This window comes from Pseudophryne corroboree, chromosome 2 (assembly GCF_028390025.1).
Source record: "Pseudophryne corroboree isolate aPseCor3 chromosome 2, aPseCor3.hap2, whole genome shotgun sequence".
NCBI lineage: Eukaryota > Metazoa > Chordata > Amphibia > Anura > Myobatrachidae > Pseudophryne > Pseudophryne corroboree.
Genome location: NC_086445.1, coordinates 217,904,072 through 217,923,973, shown reverse-complemented (window position 1 = coordinate 217,923,973; position 19,902 = coordinate 217,904,072). Strand labels below are relative to the sequence as shown.

General features: G+C 46.9%; 1 protein-coding gene across 1 annotated transcript in view; it reads right to left on the bottom strand.

Moving 5' to 3' along the window:
- Nucleotides 1–5,679: 5,679 nt before the first annotated feature.
- B4GALNT1 (beta-1,4-N-acetyl-galactosaminyltransferase 1) overlaps nt 5,680–19,902 on the bottom strand; it is a 209,000-nt gene continuing 194,777 nt past the window's right edge. Inside the window, exons 10-11 of the mRNA XM_063952319.1 lie at nt 15,057–15,294; nt 5,680–12,162 (exon numbers count right to left, since the gene is read on the bottom strand). Of these exons, the coding sequence (XP_063808389.1) occupies nt 11,951–12,162; nt 15,057–15,294 (450 nt within the window). The 3' untranslated portion in view covers nt 5,680–11,950. The remainder of the gene's footprint in view (nt 12,163–15,056; nt 15,295–19,902) is intronic.

Sequence of the window (19,902 nt, the reverse complement as noted above, 5' to 3'; positions counted from 1 at the left end):
TGCCTTGCCGACAGCTCCCCCGGACAGGGAGGCAGTGCTGGAGGCGATTCACAAGCTGTATTCTCAGCAGGTGATAATCAAGGTACCCCTCCTTCAACAAGGATGGGGTTACTATTCCACAATGTTTGTGGTACCGAAACCGGACGGTTCGGTGAGACCCATTTTAAATTTAAAATCCTTGAACACTTATATAAGAAGGTTCAAGTTCAAGATGGAATCGCTCAGAGCGGTGATTGCAAGCCTGGACGAGGGAGATTACATGGTATCACTGGACATCAAGGATGCTTACCTGCATGTCCCCATTTACCCTCCTCACCAGGAGTACCTCAGATTTGTGGTACAGGACTGTCATTACCAATTCCAGACGTTGCCGTTTGGTCTGTCCACGGCACCGAGGGTATTTACCAAGCTAATGGCCGAAATGATGATACTCCTTCGGAAAAAGGGAGTTTTAATTATCCCGTACTTGGACGATCTCCTTATAAAGGCGAGGTCCAGGGAACAGTTGGTGATCGGAGTAGCACTAGCTCGGGAAGTGCTACAACAGCACGGCTGGATCCTGAATATTCCAAAGTCGCAGCTGGTTCCTACAACGCGTCTACTGTTCCTGGGGATGGTTCTGGACACAGAACAGAAAAAAGTGTTTCTCCCGGAGGAGAAGGCCATGGAGTTGACATCTCTAGTCAGAGACCTCCTAAAACCAAAACAGGTGTCGGTGCACCACTGCACGCAAGTCCTGGGAAAGATGGTGGCTTCTTACGAAGCAATTCCATTCGGAAGGTTCCATGCAAGGATCTTTCAGTGGGATCTGTTGGACAAGTGGTCCGGATCGCATCTTCAGATGCATCGGCTGGTCACCCTGTCTCCAAGGACCAGGGTGTCGCTGTTGTGGTGGCTGCAGAGTGCTCATCTTCTAGAGGGCCGCAGATTCGGCATACAGGACTGGGTCCTGGTGACCACGGATGCCAGCCTTCGAGGTTGGAGGGCAGTCACACAGGGAAGAAACTTCCAAGGACTATGGACAAGTCAGGAGACTTCCCTACACATAAATATTTTGGAACTAAGGGCCATTTACAATGCCCTAAGTCAGGCAAGACCCCTGCTTCAACACCAGCCGGTGCTGATCCAGTCAGACAACATCACGGCGGTCGCCCATGTAAACCGTCAGGGCGGCACAAGAAGCAGGATGGCGATGGCAGAAGCCACAAGGATTCTCCGATGGGTGGAAAATCATGTGTTAGCACTGTCAGCAGTGTTCATTCCGGGAGTGGACAACTGGGAAGCAGACTTCCTCAGCAGGCACGACCTCCACCCGGGAGAGTGGGGACTTCATCCAGAAGTCTTCCAAACGGTTGTACACCGTTGGGAAAGGCCAAAGGTGGACATGATGGCGTCCCGCCTCAACAAAAAGCTAAAAAGATATTGCGCCAGGTCAAGGGACCCTCAGGCGATAGCTGTGGACGCTCTAGTGACACTGTGGGTGTACCAGTCGGTTTATGTGTTCCCTCCTCTGCCTCTCATACCCAAGGTACTGAGAATAATAAGAAGGAGAGAAGTAAGAACTATACTTGTGGTTCCGGATTGGCCAAGAAGAGCTTGGTACCCAGAACTTCAAGAAATGATCTCAGAGGACCTATGGCCTCTGCCGCTCAGACAGGACCTGCTGCAGCAGGGACCCTGTCTGTTCCAAGACTTACTGCGACTGCGTTTGACGGCATGGTGGTTGAACGCCGGATCCTGGAGGAAAAGGGCATTCCGGAGGAAGTCATCCCTACGCTGATTAAAGCTAGGAAGGAGGTGACCGCAAACCATTATCACCGCATATGGCGAAAATATGTTGCGTGGTGTGAGGCCAGAAGGGCCCCAACGGAGAAATTTCAGCTGGGTCGATTTCTGCACTTCCTACAGTCAGGGGTGACTATGGGCCTCAAATTAGGTTCCATTAAGGTCCAGATTTCGGCTCTGTCGATTTTCTTCCAAAAAGAACTGGCTTCACTGCCTGAAGTTCAGACGTTTGTTAAAGGAGTGCTGCATATTCAGCCCCCCCACGTGGTGTTGGATTTCCTTAAGTCACATTGGTTTGAGCCACTTAAAACCGTGGAACTAAAATATCTCACGTGGAAAGTGGTCATGCTGTTGGCCTTGGCTTCGGCCAGGCGTGTGTCAGAATTGGCGGCTTTGTCATGTAAAAGCCCTTATCTGATTTTCCATATGGATAGGGCGGAATTGAGGACTCATCCCCAATTTCTTCCTAAGGTGGTATCAGCTTTTCATTTGAACCAACCTATTGTGGTGCCTGCGGCTACTAAGGACTTGGAGGATTCCAAGTTGCTGGACGTAGTCAGGGCCCTGAAAATCTATGTTTCCAGGACGGCTGGAGTCAGGAAAACTGACTCGCTATTTATCCTGTATGCGCCCAACAAGCTGGGTGCTCCTGCGTCAAAGCAGTCTATTGCTCGCTGGATCTGTAGTACGATTCAACTTGCACATTCTGCGGCTGGACTGCTGCATCCTAAATCTGTAAAAACCCATTCCACGAGGAAAGTGGGCTCTTCTTGGGCGGCTGCCCGAGGGGTCTCGGCTTTACAACTTTGCCGAGCTGCTACTTGGTAGGGTTCAAACACATTTGCTAAATTCTACAAGTTTGATACCCTGGCTGAGGAGGACCTTGAGTTTGCTCATTCGGTGCTGCAGAGTCATCCGCACTCTCCCGCCCGTTTGGGAGCTTTGGTATAATCCCCATGGTCCTTACGGAGTTCCCAGCATCCACTAGGACGTCAGAGAAAATAAGAATGTACTCACCGGTAATTCTATTTCTCGTAGTACGTAGTGGATGCTGGGCGCCCATCCCAAGTGCGGATTGTCTGCAATACTTGTATATAGTTATTGCCTAACTAAAGGGTTATTGTTTGGAGCCATCTGTTGAGAGGCTCAGTTGTTATTCATACTGTTCACTGGGTATAGTATCACAAGTTGTACGGTGTGATTGGTGTGGCTGGTATGAGTCTTACCCGGGATTCCAAATCCTTTCCTTATTGTGTCAGCTCTTCCGGGCACAGTTTCCTAACTGAGGTCTGGAGGAGGGGCATAGAGGGAGGAGCCAGTGCACACCAGGTAGTCCTAAATCTTTCTTAGTTGTGCCCAGTCTCCTGCGGAGCCGCTATTCCCCATGGTCCTTACGGAGTTCCCAGCATCCACTACGGACTACAAGAAATAGAATTACCGGTGAGAAAATTCTTATTTTTTATGAAAAACAGTGTTGCACTATATTTCCTCTTCTTATATTTACATATATCTCATTGGAGGAAGACATTCGACGTTATCACTTCCAATCTGGGGGATGATGAGCCCTAATTTATCCTATCGAATGTGAGTGTGATACTTACCTCAATATGGGTTATGTGTACTGTTAAAATGGTGTTACACTAAGTGTCTCTCTCCCGTTTGAGGTACAACAAATCGAAAGACAACCAGGACTTGCCTTGGAGGATTTGAGACTAAAGGACTGCATTTGGTTCTATTTACTTATACATTTATTTATTTTGCTCTACATGTAACTCCTCTTCTGCACCACAGGGATTTCTCTTTCTCTTTCTTTTTGGCATATGGTGCAAGACACCAGCTGCGACTCCTGTGCTGTGTACTTATTCCTCAACATTACTTTTTCCTTCATTCTGCTACTTTTCCCTCAGTTGTGCATCTCACAGTAGTTTGCAGATAGTGTACCAGGTAATTAGGATTATTTTGTTGTCAGGAAGGGATAATGATGCATGAAGCGGGCCACTCCTATCGGACCTGTCTCTTGACTGAATAATTTTTGCTCGACTACTCTTTCCACCGATTTTCCATTTATGGGGTGTATTCAATAAGAGTCGGAAGCTGCCGTCTTGTCGGAAAGACGGCAGCTTCCGACTGATTGAGGTCGGAAGGGGTTCCGACCTATTCATCACCGGCAATTTTTTTCTGACAAGTCAGGAAATCCGACTTGTCGGAAAGCACGCGGATCGGCGGCCTCAGCGACCGAGCCGCATGTACTGTCGGAAGCGGGGCTAAACCCAACAGGTTTTCCTCCCCCGTTTCCGACAATGTCAATCCGACCTTTAAAAAAGTCAGATTGAAACTGTCAGGAGCAGGCCAAATCTGACAGGATTGGCCCGGCATTGAATAGAGTGCTGTCGGGTCCAACTCACGCCAACCGACTTCCTTCTCCCCTGCTGCCCTGTGTGATATACATCCTGTGCAGCAGCCGCCTCACTGAAAGCTGCCCGGCGCCGCTGACACTGAAAGTGGGGATTTCCCGTCCGCCTCGCTCTCACCACAGTGACAGTGTCAGCGGCGCTGGGCGGCTCTCAGCGAGGCGGCTGCTGCACAGGATGTATCACACAGGGCGGCAGGGGAAAAGGAAGCCAGCTGGCGTGAGGAATATGTTAGGGCTTATTTAAGAAAATGTCTTTTTCAAAAATCAATAACAGCCCTGACACTAACTTTTATGTGACAGCAGCAGCACGGACGCCGGCCAAATCCTACAGTCGGATTAGGCTCAAATCCGACAGTCGGATTTGGCCACTCTATTGAATAACCCTTGTCGGATCCATTCCGACAAATGTATGTCAGACACTTATTGAATACACCCCTTAGTCTGCATATCGTGTGTTGGCTGCTTAGGATTTTTTTTACTTTGTAGCAAAGTAACTGGTATGTTACAGATGAAGCATAACAATGGATGACGTGGGTCACTCTGATCCAGAGCCATTAAGAGCCGTACAGATACTGAGAGAGCGTGTCCAAATCCGTGGAGGTGTGGCCATGTCCCCTCCTAAAAAAAAAAAAAAAAATACTATGCGCAGCTGTGCTGACCCAGGCCCCTGCTGGGCCCCTCCAACAAGCCCGGGTCCGGGTAATCAGTATCCGCTCCCCCTCCCTGCTCAGAATGGACCTGTCTGTTTAACTTGGTGTGTTCTCTTTCCTCAACTTTTCTACTTTTATCTTTTCCTCAATTTTCCGTCTTAGTTTACTGCAGATAAGTAGTACAGTCTGTGGCACGCTAAATAGGGCTACTGTCAGGTCTCAGGTTTTGTCTGTCCCCGGAGGGGGCACTAGTGGGTCAGTGTTGGTGCAATGTACAAAGCGTGGAGGCAATATGAAAGTCCTGCGCATATGCGCTGATGTTTATTAGCACAGAGGTAACAAAGCAGATGGTATAATAATGAATAATAACTGAAGACCGGCAATGTAGTGATAATGTCAATTATTACCATTAAACATAAGCTATTTACTATTACGGACTAAGTACGCTATTTGCGTACTGAGTACCATAGGGGTACGCACTTAGCGTAACAGACGCTAAGCCGTGGGCGCGACGCACGAGCGATGCGTACGCTCACGGTTTCACGCTTCGTACCAAGCACGCTATAGGCGTACCGAGTACCGTACTGCTACGCTATTGGCGTAGCGGACGCTGCGCCGTGAGAGTGAGACACGAGCGGCGCAGATGCTCACAGAATGATACGCAGTAAACCTTATTAATAACACACATTAAGAATATGCTTATACTCTAAACCTTAGTAGTCAAATACTACAATGATGTAACGCTTAAAAACCTTAACTATGTGTATGCTGTTCGAGCGATTGAGACGCTAAGGAAAGCCCTTTGTGGAGAAGTGAAAACACAAGACCTGGTTTGGATTTAAAAACCACAGCGGTTCTAACACCGCCGTGGATGGTTTAGAGAAAAGGGGAAAAATACAATACAAGTTATATACTACAAACTAACATCAAAATCTAACACAATAACAGAGAATAATATGAACAATAACAAACAAGAGTGAACAAATTGAAACGAATGGCAAACAGAATGGATAACAAAATGGCTACAGAGAAATATACATACGTGGGGATGATTCGCAAGCGCGTCCTGGATCCAGCCCTCAGCATTCAGAGAGAAAGCCTTCAGATAGAGTGAGTGTCTGGCCAGGCAATGGTGGTCTTTATATACACAACATACATTCACAATACAATGGTCCCTATAATCTCATTGTTCATTGGACACAGGAATGTGTCTCCACATTATAGTAAAGGTCATAGGTGGATTTGACCAGGTGGGCTGTGTCTTTCTCCAACTGCTCTGGTGGGAGGTATCCTCAGGATTCCCGCCGCATGTGTAATTTACAGCAAATACAATATATGTTCATAAACTACTTTTGCACATAACTATACGCAGGAGCGAGCGATCCTTTCCTAACCAACACCGAAATGTTACCCTTAAAATATCCTACAGCTGGATACTAGACACCACCTTTCAACCTTTATCTGACCCTTCCTATCATGCAAAGAGGAATCTCTCTGTCCAGGAACCGTTTAAAATAAACATACTCGCTGACATTGTCTAGGGGAATATTAGCTATAAAACACACTATATGGGTTAAATATGCTACGATCGAGTCGCACGCTAGATGCTCACAAACTCCGCCGTAAATACACATCTCATGCGCACGAGACGCTGTAGCGTCCCCTACGCAACTTGCGGGTATGTGCACGTACGGGGGAGTGGGTGCTCGAGCAGCGCGCGTGTGCATGAGGGGTTAATACAAGGCATATGCATCATGATATTTTTCGACTTTGACAGTAGCAAACAATGATTGATAACTGAAACCAAAAGTAACTGAAAGTCTCTTGCAACAAAATATGAAATAACTTAATTGGCTGAATGCAGATGAATAAACAAAACTCCGGTAATACTTGAAAGTACAGTCTCTGTATAATATGCAATGAACGGATAACTGAATGCAGATGGATTGAAAAGCAGAACTCCGGTATTATTTAGAAACACACAGTCTCTGTATAACACAATATGAAATTAACTGAAAACTGAAATGCAGATGGAAAAGGCAGAACTCCAGTATTATTTGAAAATACACAGTCTCTATATAGCATAAGTCCTTATGGCCTCACTAGGCCAAAGCAGGAGACAGTCTCAATGCAATTAGTTGGTATTACTGCTGAGATGCACAGGTTGATATACTGATAACGAAGTGCACAGGTAAGGAAATGGAATATACACCTGAGGAAAGTCTCTTACTGCTGATGAGCTTGTAGCTGTGGTTTGAAGTCCAGAGTAAACAGGAGAATTGCAGAGTGATGAATGATGAGAGTAACCACGGTGAATAACTGGAGACAGATACACGGGAAATTTGAAGCTATATGAGACACCAGGACTAGGGGTAACGGCAGCATAGCCAACACTTACATCAACAGATGGTAGACTTTGAACTGGTTTTTCAGCTCTCCAATTCCTGTAATTCTTGAAATCTCTGATACACTGATTAAACAGAACTTGATCATGTTTGGAAAGCGTTGAGTCGAAAAACTGAGAACTGGAAGACTGATCAGAAGACTGAGCAGATGTTGAATCCGGGGAGTCAATACTTTCATAAGTGTTGCTGTAGGATGGAGACACTGAAGTATATGCAACTTTCAAATCTAAAGTCTGAGAACCTTGTCTTGACTTTGCAGCTTGGAAATCTTTAATAGCTTGGTCTAATGTATCCTGATTTTGCACAGACAGAGATGTTGGAGAGGATTTAGCAGTAGACAAACTGTTGACAAATTGGCCAGAATGCCCAGATGACTTTGAATGCACTAAATTTGGAGCAAACTCCTGTATTACTGCTTCGAGGAAAGCAGGAAGATCATTCAGTAGCAGATCTTTAGACTCAATGAGAGGATTCGCCCAATCCAGTGCTTTACCTTTGAAGAACAGGAGGAAATATTGGATTGCATTGACTGGAGTAATACTCACTGAAGATCCTGAGTTAGTAAAAGCGAGATATTGGCTCGTTAATGCACGGAACTGAGCATAGTCACCATAAAAGTAGACTGGCGCTTGTGTATCAAGTGGACACTTGGAAGGCTGAATGTCAATTGAAGTCTCAGAAGACAATGTAGGACACTTGAGAGTAGAGGACTGGAATAAGCTTTCAGAAGCAGGAGTAGAATCAACTTGAAATGCTCTAGGGTGGAGAGAGGACGTCATGTCCAGAATTGACTGACGGGAGTTCCCAGCTGAGGTTGACTGAACACTAGAAGCTTTATCTTGGGGTGAGATGCTTAGATGCTGGGTTGAGGCAACTGCAATATCTGCAAGAACTGACGGATAGGACTGGATTTGATCCGAAGAGGCTGGAATCAGCTGGAACCGAAGGAGGTAGCTCAGCATTGGAAACAGAGCTACTCGGGCTGGCTGGAACCAGAGGAGGCTGATCTGGACAGACGGATGGGACCGGATTGGGTCCAGAAAAGCTTGAACTGGAGGAGTCTTCGGACTGACGGATAGGACCGAATTTGATCCGAAGATGCAGGAATCAGCTGGAACCGAAGGAGGTAGCTCATTGTTGGAAACGAAGCTACTCAGGCTGGCTGGAACCAGTGGAGTCTTTGGACCGACGGTTGGAACCAGGCTAGGTCCATTGACACGTGACTCTGTATAGACAGAATCCGGATGTTCTGATGATCCCTCTTGGAGTGGTACTGAGCTGGTAGCACTCTCTGAAGTTGGCAAACAAAAGTTCATGTCTGTATCTGTGGCTTTAAGAATTCCTCCTGGGATCTTGGCTCTGGATTCCTCTCTTGAGGCTGAAACTCCAAAGACCCCTCCTGGGGTTAATAGATCAGACACACTTCTTTGAGTTGCATGCCCGGATGCCACTTCTGGAACCTGAACATCAGATACCCCTTCTGGGGTCACAACATCAGATGCCCCACCGGGGCTGTAGACACAGACGCCCCTTCTCGGGCTGTAGACACAGATGCCTCTTCTCGGGCTGTAGACACAGATGCCTCTTCTCGGGCTGTAGACACAGATGCCTCTTCTCGGGCTGTAGACACAGATGTCCCTTCTCGGGCTGTAGACACAGAAACTACTTTAGTTATGGGTAACATAGATAGTCTCTTTTGATTTCCGTACTTGGGATTGGGTCTATTTGTCACAGGACCCCAATCGTAGACTTTTTGGACACTCCTGTCCGAGGTAAAGGAACTTGAAACTGTAGAGGATACGCTGGAAGGTTTGCAGGTGAAAACTCTGTGATGTTGGGACCTGTCACCAACTTTTGAGTTGCGGAAGGAACAGTCCTTAATAAAGATGACTAGAACTCCCACAGTATAAGCAGATGTGAAGCTGCTTGCGATGCCGGCGTTCAGCTTCCGTGAGTTTGGAGCGCGGGTAGCTTTGGAATCTGCCCTCTCTCTGCATAGGAGAAGAGACTTTAGTTTGAAGGAAGCTTGACACGGAGGTCGCACTAGTCTCAATACTTTGAGCAGGACTCTTCACTGCGTTTAAAGCACCAACCAGGATTTCTGGCATTATTGGAATGATTTTTGTTAGGAGACTTTGAAGTTGTTCCAATAGATGATAAAGAGTTCTTATTGGTTCAGAGTTCACAGCAGACAACAAAGGAGTCTTGAAGCTTTCAAAGGAGGAATTCGCTCTCTCAGGAGAATTAGCTGTGAAGGGACTGCCATAGGACTGACTTGAGCAAGATCCATCCACAGGAACGGATTGTGCAGGGAAAGTTGAAATGACTGGAGCAGGAGTGACTTGAACAGGAACTGGAGAAACAACAGAACTTGGAAGGGATTGCTGCAAGGTATCCAAACGGACAGACATTCCCTGTAGAAACAGGATCACTTGTTGTTGTGCAGCCTAATCATTGAGTCGTGACACCAAACTCTGGAGTGACCCTGACCCCACACTCTGACCACCGTCCGGGTCCATGGGCCTCGGACAAACTGTCAGGTCTCAGGTTTTGTCTGTCCCCGGAGGGGGCACTAGTGGGTCAGTGTTGGTTCAATGTACAAAGCGTGGGGGCAATATGAAAGTCCTGCGCATATGCGCTGATGTTTATTAGCACAGAGGTAACAAAGCAGATGGTATAATAATGAATAATAACTGAAGACCGGCAATGTAGCAAACAATGATTGATAACTGAAACCAAAAGTAACTGAAAGTCTCTTGCAACAAAATATGAAATAACTTAATTGGCTGAATGCAGATGAATAAACAAAACTCCGGTAATACTTGAAAGTACAGTCTCTGTATAATATGAAATGAATGGATAACTGAATGCAGATGGATTGAAAAGCAGAACTCCGGTATTATTTAGAAACACACAGTCTCTGTATAACACAATATGAAATGAACTGAAAACTGAAATGCAGATGGAAAAGGCAGAACTCCGGTATTATTTGAAAATACACAGTCTCTATATAGCATAAGTCCTTATGGCCTCACTAGGCCCAAGCAGGAGACAGTCTCAATGCAATTAGTTGGTATTACTGCTGAGATGCACAGGTTGATATACTGATAACGAAGTGCACAGGTAAGGAAATGGAATGAACACCTGAGGAGAGTCTCTTACTGCTGATGAGCTTGTAGCTGTGGTTTGAAGTCCAGAGTAAACAAGAGAATTGCAGAGTGATGAATGATGAGAGTAACCACGGTGAATAACTGGAGACAGATACACGGGAACAACAACGGAGGAATCACTGGAGACAGGAACACGGGAACCAGGAGAACTAGACACACCATATGTGACTCGTTGTCCGAGGTGATGTGAGTGAGCCCCGGACAGGAACTTATACCCCTTGCTCTGCAGTGATTGGTCACAGGGCCCTGGCTGGAAACACAGCGCTGGATTGGATGCCGGGACGAGCTGAGTGTTAACTCGAGCTGGTGATTAACCGGGAGAATAATTCTATAGACAGTTAATGCAATGCACTGCTGGTTGCTGGCTGGGATCAGTAGTGGACCGGGAGTTAATGCTGTTTAGCTAGAAGCACTGTGTACTCCAGGCTGCTGGCTGAAACCAGTGGTTACTAAAAGATAGAACTGGTTAGGTGGAGCACAGTGAGCTGTGGGCTGCAGGAGACTGACGACTGGAACTGCTGGGACCTGTAGTTCCACAGGTCCAATTCACACGGAATACTCAGAAAACAGAGGACTGAAGCCAGGAGACGCCTGTTCACTGGAAGTGATGCAATGGAGAATGCGGATTCCTGACAGCTACCTGGTGTGATTTGAGGATAGACGTATGTGGACACATCTAAGGTTATATGAAAGTGTACTGTGATGATGACTAACAGCAAACCCGGTGAACACATAGTGGGCAAGTTACATATAGGCCATTATATTCACCATTATATTAATTTTATCCTGTGCACACAGTTCATAAGCAACATACGCCTGATTATCATCTGACTCTACATCAGACCTCAAATGAGGAACTGGCCAAATACTTGAGACTAAACAAGGTGAATTAGTGTATGCCCCTGTGCATAACATTCCATGTATACCATTTAATCTGTGCGCAGCTATTCCATGTGCTGAAATTCAGGCACTGAGCTCACACCAATGTCCTTTGTTCCTAGTAAATTGACATATTAACCTATTCACAGGGTTACTATTATAATGACTTGTAAATGCTTAATCATGCTAAAAAAGTCTCCTGTTAGGAGGCACACTAGTACTCAAACCTTCATCACACTGATGTTAGACTGCCATTGTGCTGCCTCCTTATGGCTTATTCACCATGTGCAATTGTCATCATGGGTTAATTTCACAGTATGTGTAGCAGCATTTCTTACTAAGGCCACACTCTTAATTCCATCGACGCATTGGCTTGTACCTCCAGATAACATGCTTCAAAGGGGTTAAATATTTTTTGTGTCTGTCATAGTATATATTGTGATGAATAATTCAGGCAACATATTTTGCAGAACATAAAGCCATTTTCTCATTGTTGTTATTGTCGCCATTATGTCTAGTTTAGTACCTTCACCATACTTTTAGGCCAGCCAGTGGTTAAAGAGATCCATCAGTGCTGTGAACTTAAATAGTCAATTCTATTTAATTTAAAACTTGATCCCTTTTCTTCAACTCATTTCAGTGTTTTCTTTAGTTCCCAGTCATGCACTTGAAGTAGTTTTTAAAGTAAAATAGTTCATGTCTTATTTCTACGGAATTGGAGGCTTTGGTATAGCGGAATTTGGAATACTCTTTATCTGACTGCGTCTTGAACCAGGGGAGGTGGATTTTTGAAGCATGATCTACGATGACATCATCACATGAGCCCACGTGCAGTATCCCAAGTCCATCGATGAAGAATTCTGCCAAAGTAAACAAAAAAGCAAAATGTTCAAAATGTGTTTTAGTAGTAGTTGCCTCTAGGTGGTGATATGCCAACAGACTAGGAATACTATTACCAAGTACTTCACTGGCATACCGGTTACATTGATTTTGTAGCTATTAACAGTTTGATGACTATTACAGAAAATAATGCCCTATGTCTTTTCCACGTTTCTACATAAATGGGCAGAGCTCCACCATTTAACCTTGTCACCAGTTCATACACCACACTTTCCTACCTCAGTCATCTCTATCTCACCTAGCTCCTGCCCTCAAATCCCCATCCACATGCTCCTCCCTCATGTCATCTGTCGGTTTCCCCTCCCTCCTAGATTATAAGCTCCTAGGAGCAGGGTCCGCCAGCCCGTCTGTTCCCACAGCCCTCTTCTCTAGTACTTCAATGACAGACTTCACCTACTCAATGGTAGAACATAAGTATTATAAGGGATAAAAAATAGTTTAGAAGAATAAGAAAAGTATGCATAACAATTACTCCTTAATTACATCTAATATAATGTGCATGGCAGCGGGCGCACAGCGGCTGTGCGAACACACACACATCGGGGATAGTTCTGCAGTGTGATTGACAGCGGTGGGCGTTGCTGGAGCGGAGTTACAGCGTTGCAGGGGAAGAACCGGGAAAACGGGGGCAGGTCAGTGGAACTTTCGGGGTGGCTGTGTGACGTTGCAGCCGTTCCAATATTTTTTTTAAATGACCGCCTGACAGTGCAGACTGGCTACGCTGCCAAAGGTCAACCTTAGTTTCAATGTATCGTGAGGCGGCCTTACACATGCTGGGCAGCCTTGCCCTGTGTTGGGCGGCCCTTCACATGTGAGGAGATGAACGCAGATCTGGCTGCATATGCAGCAATCTGTGTTCAGCTCTGAATAACCCCCTATAAACTGGTACCATTGGTAGAGAGAGCACTACTTATGAAGGCATAAATATATAGTATATGGGACAACGTAAGCTATTGATTCAATAGCAATCAAAGATTTATGAAATATAGTGGTGATGATGTTACCATTTCATAATGAATTGGTAGTACTCATTCAGGGAGATGTACTATAGTGGCTATAGCTCTTCCTACTTTGGCTCTTATCAAGGTGCAGCAAGCAATAACGCTCAGATGTATTAACATCTTGGCCACTGGAGTGGAGGAGAGAATAGTCCCCTCTCCGGCGATTCCTGCCGGAGCCACAACGCATCAGGCCAGTGCTGATGTGCTGTATCTCACCTCCCAGCCGCTCCACTGCGCATACACGAGATCTTGCAAACATTCCGAGATCTCTCATGTGCAAACAGACTCCCAGAAGCCACCACTGGCAAGTAATCCTGCTGTTATGTGAAAGACCTATTAGCCACAAAAGTGCATTTATCGATTTGCATAACATATGATTTTTCGTTATATTAATGTTTGCAGATAACGCAGGGAAAGGTTATTTTTCTGTATGTTATCTACTGTCATACATACTGAGGCTCATTGACAGTGTCCAATAGTGCTGGTTACAGCACATTTGACACTTCTTACAGACAGTTTTCCTGCTTGTTAAACAGCCCTTCTACTCACGCCATGCCTTGGAGTGACTCGGTAGCGCAGAGGATCTTTTTCTATGACTTTTTCCATTAAAAGGCATCTTATTGGCAAAATGATGCAAACAGGACACCCATGCAGCTTGTGCTGATTAAAATTATTTACGGCGCTGCAAAACACTTGTGGCGCCTTATAAATACAATTTTATAATAATATGCAGCATGCCTATATTCTGTGTGCTACTGCAACTATATTTGCATACTAAATGCTACGCTAGAAAACACTGTAACGTACCATTACATATGCAGATACATGCGCGGTCGCATTCAGAATATAGGCATGGGGCATATCATTTTAATAATCATAAGTTGCTTGTGCATCTTAATGTATTTTCAGCAAAAAAGACACCCAATGTTAACTGTATTCCACGGGACCTGTCAGCTCACTCACGCCAGGCATCTCCCGCTGTATGGCGTACTAAGGTCACATTTGTAAATCTCCCTCATTATCTTATGCTAGCCATACACTTGTGCGATGCCCCACGACTCGACATCGCAGGGCATCGCACCAGCAGTTCAGGTGCGATGAAATCGCACCTGAACTGCCAAAGTGATTACCATGCGATCATGCGATAGATCGCATGGTAATCACGTGATGGGCACGTCACCGCATCGCAGTGCGATATATTGCATGTGTTTTTAAAAACACATGCAATCGCACTGTGATTCGATAAATATTAAGTGCAGCACATAATATCTTGAGACTCGATATTCGACCGGCGTGCCCGCGCTTCGCGTCTCAAGGTACTAAAATGTGCATACAATCCTTCTATTTCTCTCACAGATGTGGTCGAAATCGAAGGCTAGTACCGATAATCGCACAAGTGTATGGGCACCATTATACATTGTTTGGGCACATAAAATGGCTGCTTCCATGGTCTGTGAGATCTACCTCGTACGGTCCAGGAACACCTGCGTTGCCCGGACCGTGCCCCCAAAACGGCCCGCCCTCTCCCGCCCAGCCAACGCCTCTGCCTGTCAATCAGGCAGAGGTGATCGCTGGGCAGAGAAGCCGGTCGCATCTCTGGCATGTGCCGGCGCACTGCGCCACTGGCGCATGCGCAGATCAGACCTGATCACCAGCTGTGCGAAAACACACAGCAGCGATCGGGTCTGAATTAGGCCCAATATTTTCTTCAGAGCTTCTTTAATTTTGCAATACCCACAACATGCCTGGTGGGTGTTGCAAAGAGGGAAAATCTGTTGTCACAAATATTAATACATTATGAATTATCTTGCTGGTCTTCCATAAATGCACTATTCCTGGACTCTCTAACTTACCTAAATGACCAATCCTGGAAAGTCGAGGGTCAAAGCCAGCTTTCAGCACCTTGTCTGTTCGTGCCAGGAAGAAGTTTACCACACCATCTGTCACCACACAGTTAGGGAAGCCCTCAATGACATGGTGATACCCTAGTCGAGTCATAAGGCAGTCCCCTTCCTTGTCTCCAGGCAGGACAGTAATCTTTTGCCGGTAAGTTGTAGCATATCCTGTAATTTCTCTTACAGCACCCCCTACCTATAGAAAAAACAAAACATAATCTACATTACGAAGCATAGTCCACTCATAACTCGTAACTTGTAGCATTGTACTGCCATAAAGCAGAAACGTGAAGTTACAATCTAACGATTAATATTTAAATTTTCTCTGACGTCCTAAGTGGATGCTGGGACTCCGTAAGGACCATGGGGATTAGCGGCTCCGCAGGAGACTGGGCACAACTAAAGAAAACTTTAGGACTACCTGGTGTGCACTGGCTCCTCCCACTAAGACCCTCCTCCAGACCTCAGTTAGATTCTTGTGCCCGGCTGAGCTGGATGCACACTAGGGGCTCTCCTGAGCTCCTAGAAAGAAAGTATATTTTAGGTTTTTATTTTACAGTGAGATCTGCTGGCAACAGGCTCACTGCAGCGAGGGACTAAGGGGAGAAGAAGCGAACCTATCTAACTGGTGGTAGCTTGGGCTTCTTAGGCTACTGGACACCATTAGCTCCAGAGGGATCGACCGCATGGAACCGGCCATTGATGTTCGGTCCCGGAGCCGCGCCGCCGGCCCCCTTACAGAGCCAGAAGCAAGAAGTGTTCCGGAAAATCGGTGGCAGAAGACTTCAGTCTTCACCAAGGTAGCGCACAGCACTGCAGCTGTGCGCCATTGCTCCTCATGCACACCTCACACTCCGGTCACTGATGGGTGCAGGGCGCTGGGGGGGGGGGGGGGGGCGCCCTGAGCAGCAATATAAACACCTTGCCTGGCAAAATCATCACAATATATAGCCCCAGAGGCTATATATGTGATAAATACCCCTGCCAGAATCCATAAAAAAGCGGGAGAAAAGTCCGCGAAAAAGGGGCGGAGCTATCTCCCTCAGCACACTGGCGCCATTTTCTCTTCACAGTGCAGCTGGAAGACAGCTCCCCAGGCTCTTCCCTGTAGTTTTCAGGCTCAAAGGGTTAAAAAGAGAGGGGGGGGCACTAAATTTAGGCGCAATATTGTTTATACAAGCAGCTATTGGGGAAAATTCACTCAGTTATAGTGTTAATCCCTGCATTATATAGCGCTCTGGTGTGTGCTGGCATACTCTCTCTCTGTCTCCCCAAAGGACTTTGTGGGGTCCTGTCCTCAGTCAGAGCATTCCCTGTGTGTGTGCGGTGTGTCGGTATGGCTGTGTCGACATGTTGGATGAGGAAGGTTACGTGGAGGCGGAGCAGAGGCCGATAAATGGGATGTCGCCCCCTGTGGGGCCGACACCAGAGTGGATGGATAGGTGGAAGGTATTAACCGACAATGTCAACTCCTTACATAAAAGGCTGGATGACGTAACAGCTGTGGGACAGACGGCTTCTCAGCCCGCGCCTGCCCAGGCGTCTCAAAGGCCATCAGGGGCTCAGAAAAACGCCCGTTACCTCAGATGGCAGACACAGATGTCGACACGGAGTCTGACTCCAGTGTCGACGAGGTTGAGACATATACACAATCCACTAGAAACATCCGTTACATGATCTCGGCAATGAAAAATGTGTTACGCATTTCTGACATGAACCCAAGTACCACATAAAAGGGGTTTTATTTTTGGGGAGAAAAAGCAGCCAGTGTTTTGTTCCCCCATCAGATGAATGAATGAAGTGTGTAAAGTAGCGTGGGTTCCCCCGATAAGAAACTGGTAATTTCTAAAAAGTTACTGATGGCGTACCCTTTCCCGCCAGAGGATAGGTCACGTTGGGAGATATCCCTTAGGGTGGATAAGGCGCTCACACGTTTGTCAAAAAAGGTGGCACTGCCGTCTTAGGATACGGCCACCTTGAAGGAGCCTGCTGATAAAAAGCAGGAGGCTATCCTGAAGTCTGTATATATACACACTCAGGTTATATACTGAGACCTGCAATTGCCTCAGCATAAATAGTGCTGCTGCAGCGTGGTCTGATACCCAGTCAGATAATATTAATACTCTAAGACAGGGATAATCGTTTGCTAACATAGAGCATATTAAAGACGTCGTCTTCGATATAAAGGATGCACAGAGGGATATTTGCCGGCTGGCATCCAGAATTAATGCAATGTCCATTCTGCCAGGAGGGTATTAGAAACCCGGCAGTGGACAGGTGATGCTGCCTATAAAAGGCACATGGAGATTCTGCCTTATAAGGGTGAGGAATTGTTTGGGGATGGTCTCTGGGACCTCGTATCCACAGCAACAGCTGGGAAGAAAATTTTTTACCTCAGGTTTCCTCACAGCCTAAGAAAGCACTGTATTTTCAGGTACAGTCCTTTCGGCTTCAGAAAAGCAAGCGGGTCAAAGGCGCTTCCTTTCTGCACAGAGACAAGGGAAGAAGGAAAAAGCTGCACCAGCAGTCAGTTCCCAGGATCAAAAATCTTCCCCCGCTTCCTCTGAGTCCACCGCATGACGTTGGGGCTCCACAGGTGGAGACAGGTGCGGTAGGGGCGCGTCTCGGGAACTTCAGGGACCAGTGGGCTTGCCCACAGGTGGATCCCTAGGTTCTGCAAATAGTATCACAGGGATACAGGCTGGAGTTCGAGGCGACTCCCCCTCGCCGTTACCTCACATCAGCCTTGCCTGCTGCCCTCGGAGAAAGGTAGTACTGGCGGCAATTCACAAGCTGTACTTCCAGCAGGTGAAATCAAGGTACCCCTCCTTCAACAAGGCCGGGGTTACTATTCCAAAATGTTGTGGTACCGAAACCAGACGGTTCGGTGAGACCCATTCTAAAATTGAAAGCCTTGAACACTTATATACGAAGGTTCAAGTTCAAAATGGAATCGCTCAGGGCGATTATTGCAAGCCTGGAGAATTTCATGGTATCACTGGACATCAAGGATGCTTACCTGCATGTCCCTATTTACCCTCTTCACCAGGAGTACCTCAAAATTGTGGTACAGGATTGTCATTACCAATTCCAGACGTTGCCGTTGGTCTGTCCCCGGCACCGAGGTATTTACCAAGGTAATGGCCGAAATAATTATCCCGTACTTGGACGATCTCATTATAAAGGCGAGGTCCAGGGAGCAGTTGTTCGGCGGAGTAGCACTATCTCGGGAAGTGCTACAACAGCACGGCTGGATTCTGAATATTCCAAAGTCGCAGCTGGTTCCTACGACGCGTCTACTGTTCCTGGGTTTGGTTCTGGACACAGAACAGGATAAAAAGGGTTTCTCCCGGAGGAGAAGTCCAAGGAGTTGTCGTCTCTAGACAGAGACCTCCTAATACGCATACAGGTGTCGGTGCATCAGTGCACACGAGCCCTGGGAAGGATGGTAGCTTCTTACGAAGAAATTCCATTCGCCAGGTCCCATGCAAGGATTTTCCAGTGGGATCTGTTGGAAAAGTGGTCCGGGTCGCATCTTCAGATGCATCGGCGGATAACCCTGTCTCCAAGGGCCAGGGTGTCGCTGTTGTGGTGGCTGCAGAGTGCTCATCTTCTAGGGGGCCGCAGATTCGGCATACAGGACTGGGTCCTGGTGACCACGGATGCCAGCCTTCGAGGCTGGGGGGCAGTCACACAGGGAAGGAACTTCCAAGGCTATGGAAAAGTCAGGAGACTTCCCTACACATAAATATTCTGGAACTAAGGGCCATTTACAATGCCTTAAGTCAGGCTAGACCCCTGCTTCAACACCGGCCGGTGCTGATCCAGTCAGACAACATCACGGCGGTCGCTCATGTAAACCGACAGGGCGGCACAAGAAGCAGGATGGCGATGGCAGAAGCCACAAGGATTCTCTGATGGGCGGAAAATCATGTGTTAGCACTGTCAGCAGTGTTCATTCCCGGAGTGGACAACTGAGAAGCAGACTTTCTCAGAAGACCTCCACCCGGGAGAGTGGGGACTTCATCCAGAAGTTTTCCAAATGATTGTACACCGTTGGGAAAGGCCACAGGTGGACATGATGGCGTCCCGCCTCAACAAAAAGCTACAAAGATATTGCGCCAGGTCAAGGGACCATCAGGCGATAGCTGTGGACGCTCTGGTAACACCGTGGGTGTACCAGTCGGTGTATGTGTTCCCTTCTCTGCCTCTCTTACCCAGGGTAATGAGAATAATAAGAAGGAGTGGAGTAAGAACTATACTCATTGTTCCGGGTTGGCCAAGAAGAGCTTGGTAACCAGAACTCCAAGAAATGATCTCAGAGGACCCATGGCCTCTGCCGCTCAGACAGGACCTGCTGCAGCAGGGGGCCTGTCTGTTCCAAGACGTACCGCGGCTGCGTTTGACGGCATGGCGGTTGAACGCCGGATCCTGAAGGAAAAGGGCATTCCGGAGGAAGTTATCCCTACGCTATTTATAGCTAGGAAAGAAGTGAACGCAAACCATTATCACCGCATATGGTGGAAATATGATGCGTGCTGTGAGGCCAGGAAGGCCCCAGAGGAGAAATTTCAGCTAGGTCGATTTCTGCACTTCCTACAGTCAGAGGTGACTATGGGCCTAAAATTGGGTTCCATGAAGGTCCAGATTTCGGCTCTATCGATTTTCTTCCAAAATAGAACTGGCTTCACTGCCTGAAGTTCGGACTTTTGTTAAGGGAGTGCTGCATAGTCAGCCCCCGTTTGTGCCTCAAGTGGCACCGTGGGATCTCAACGTGGTGTTGGATTTCCTGAAGTCGCATTGG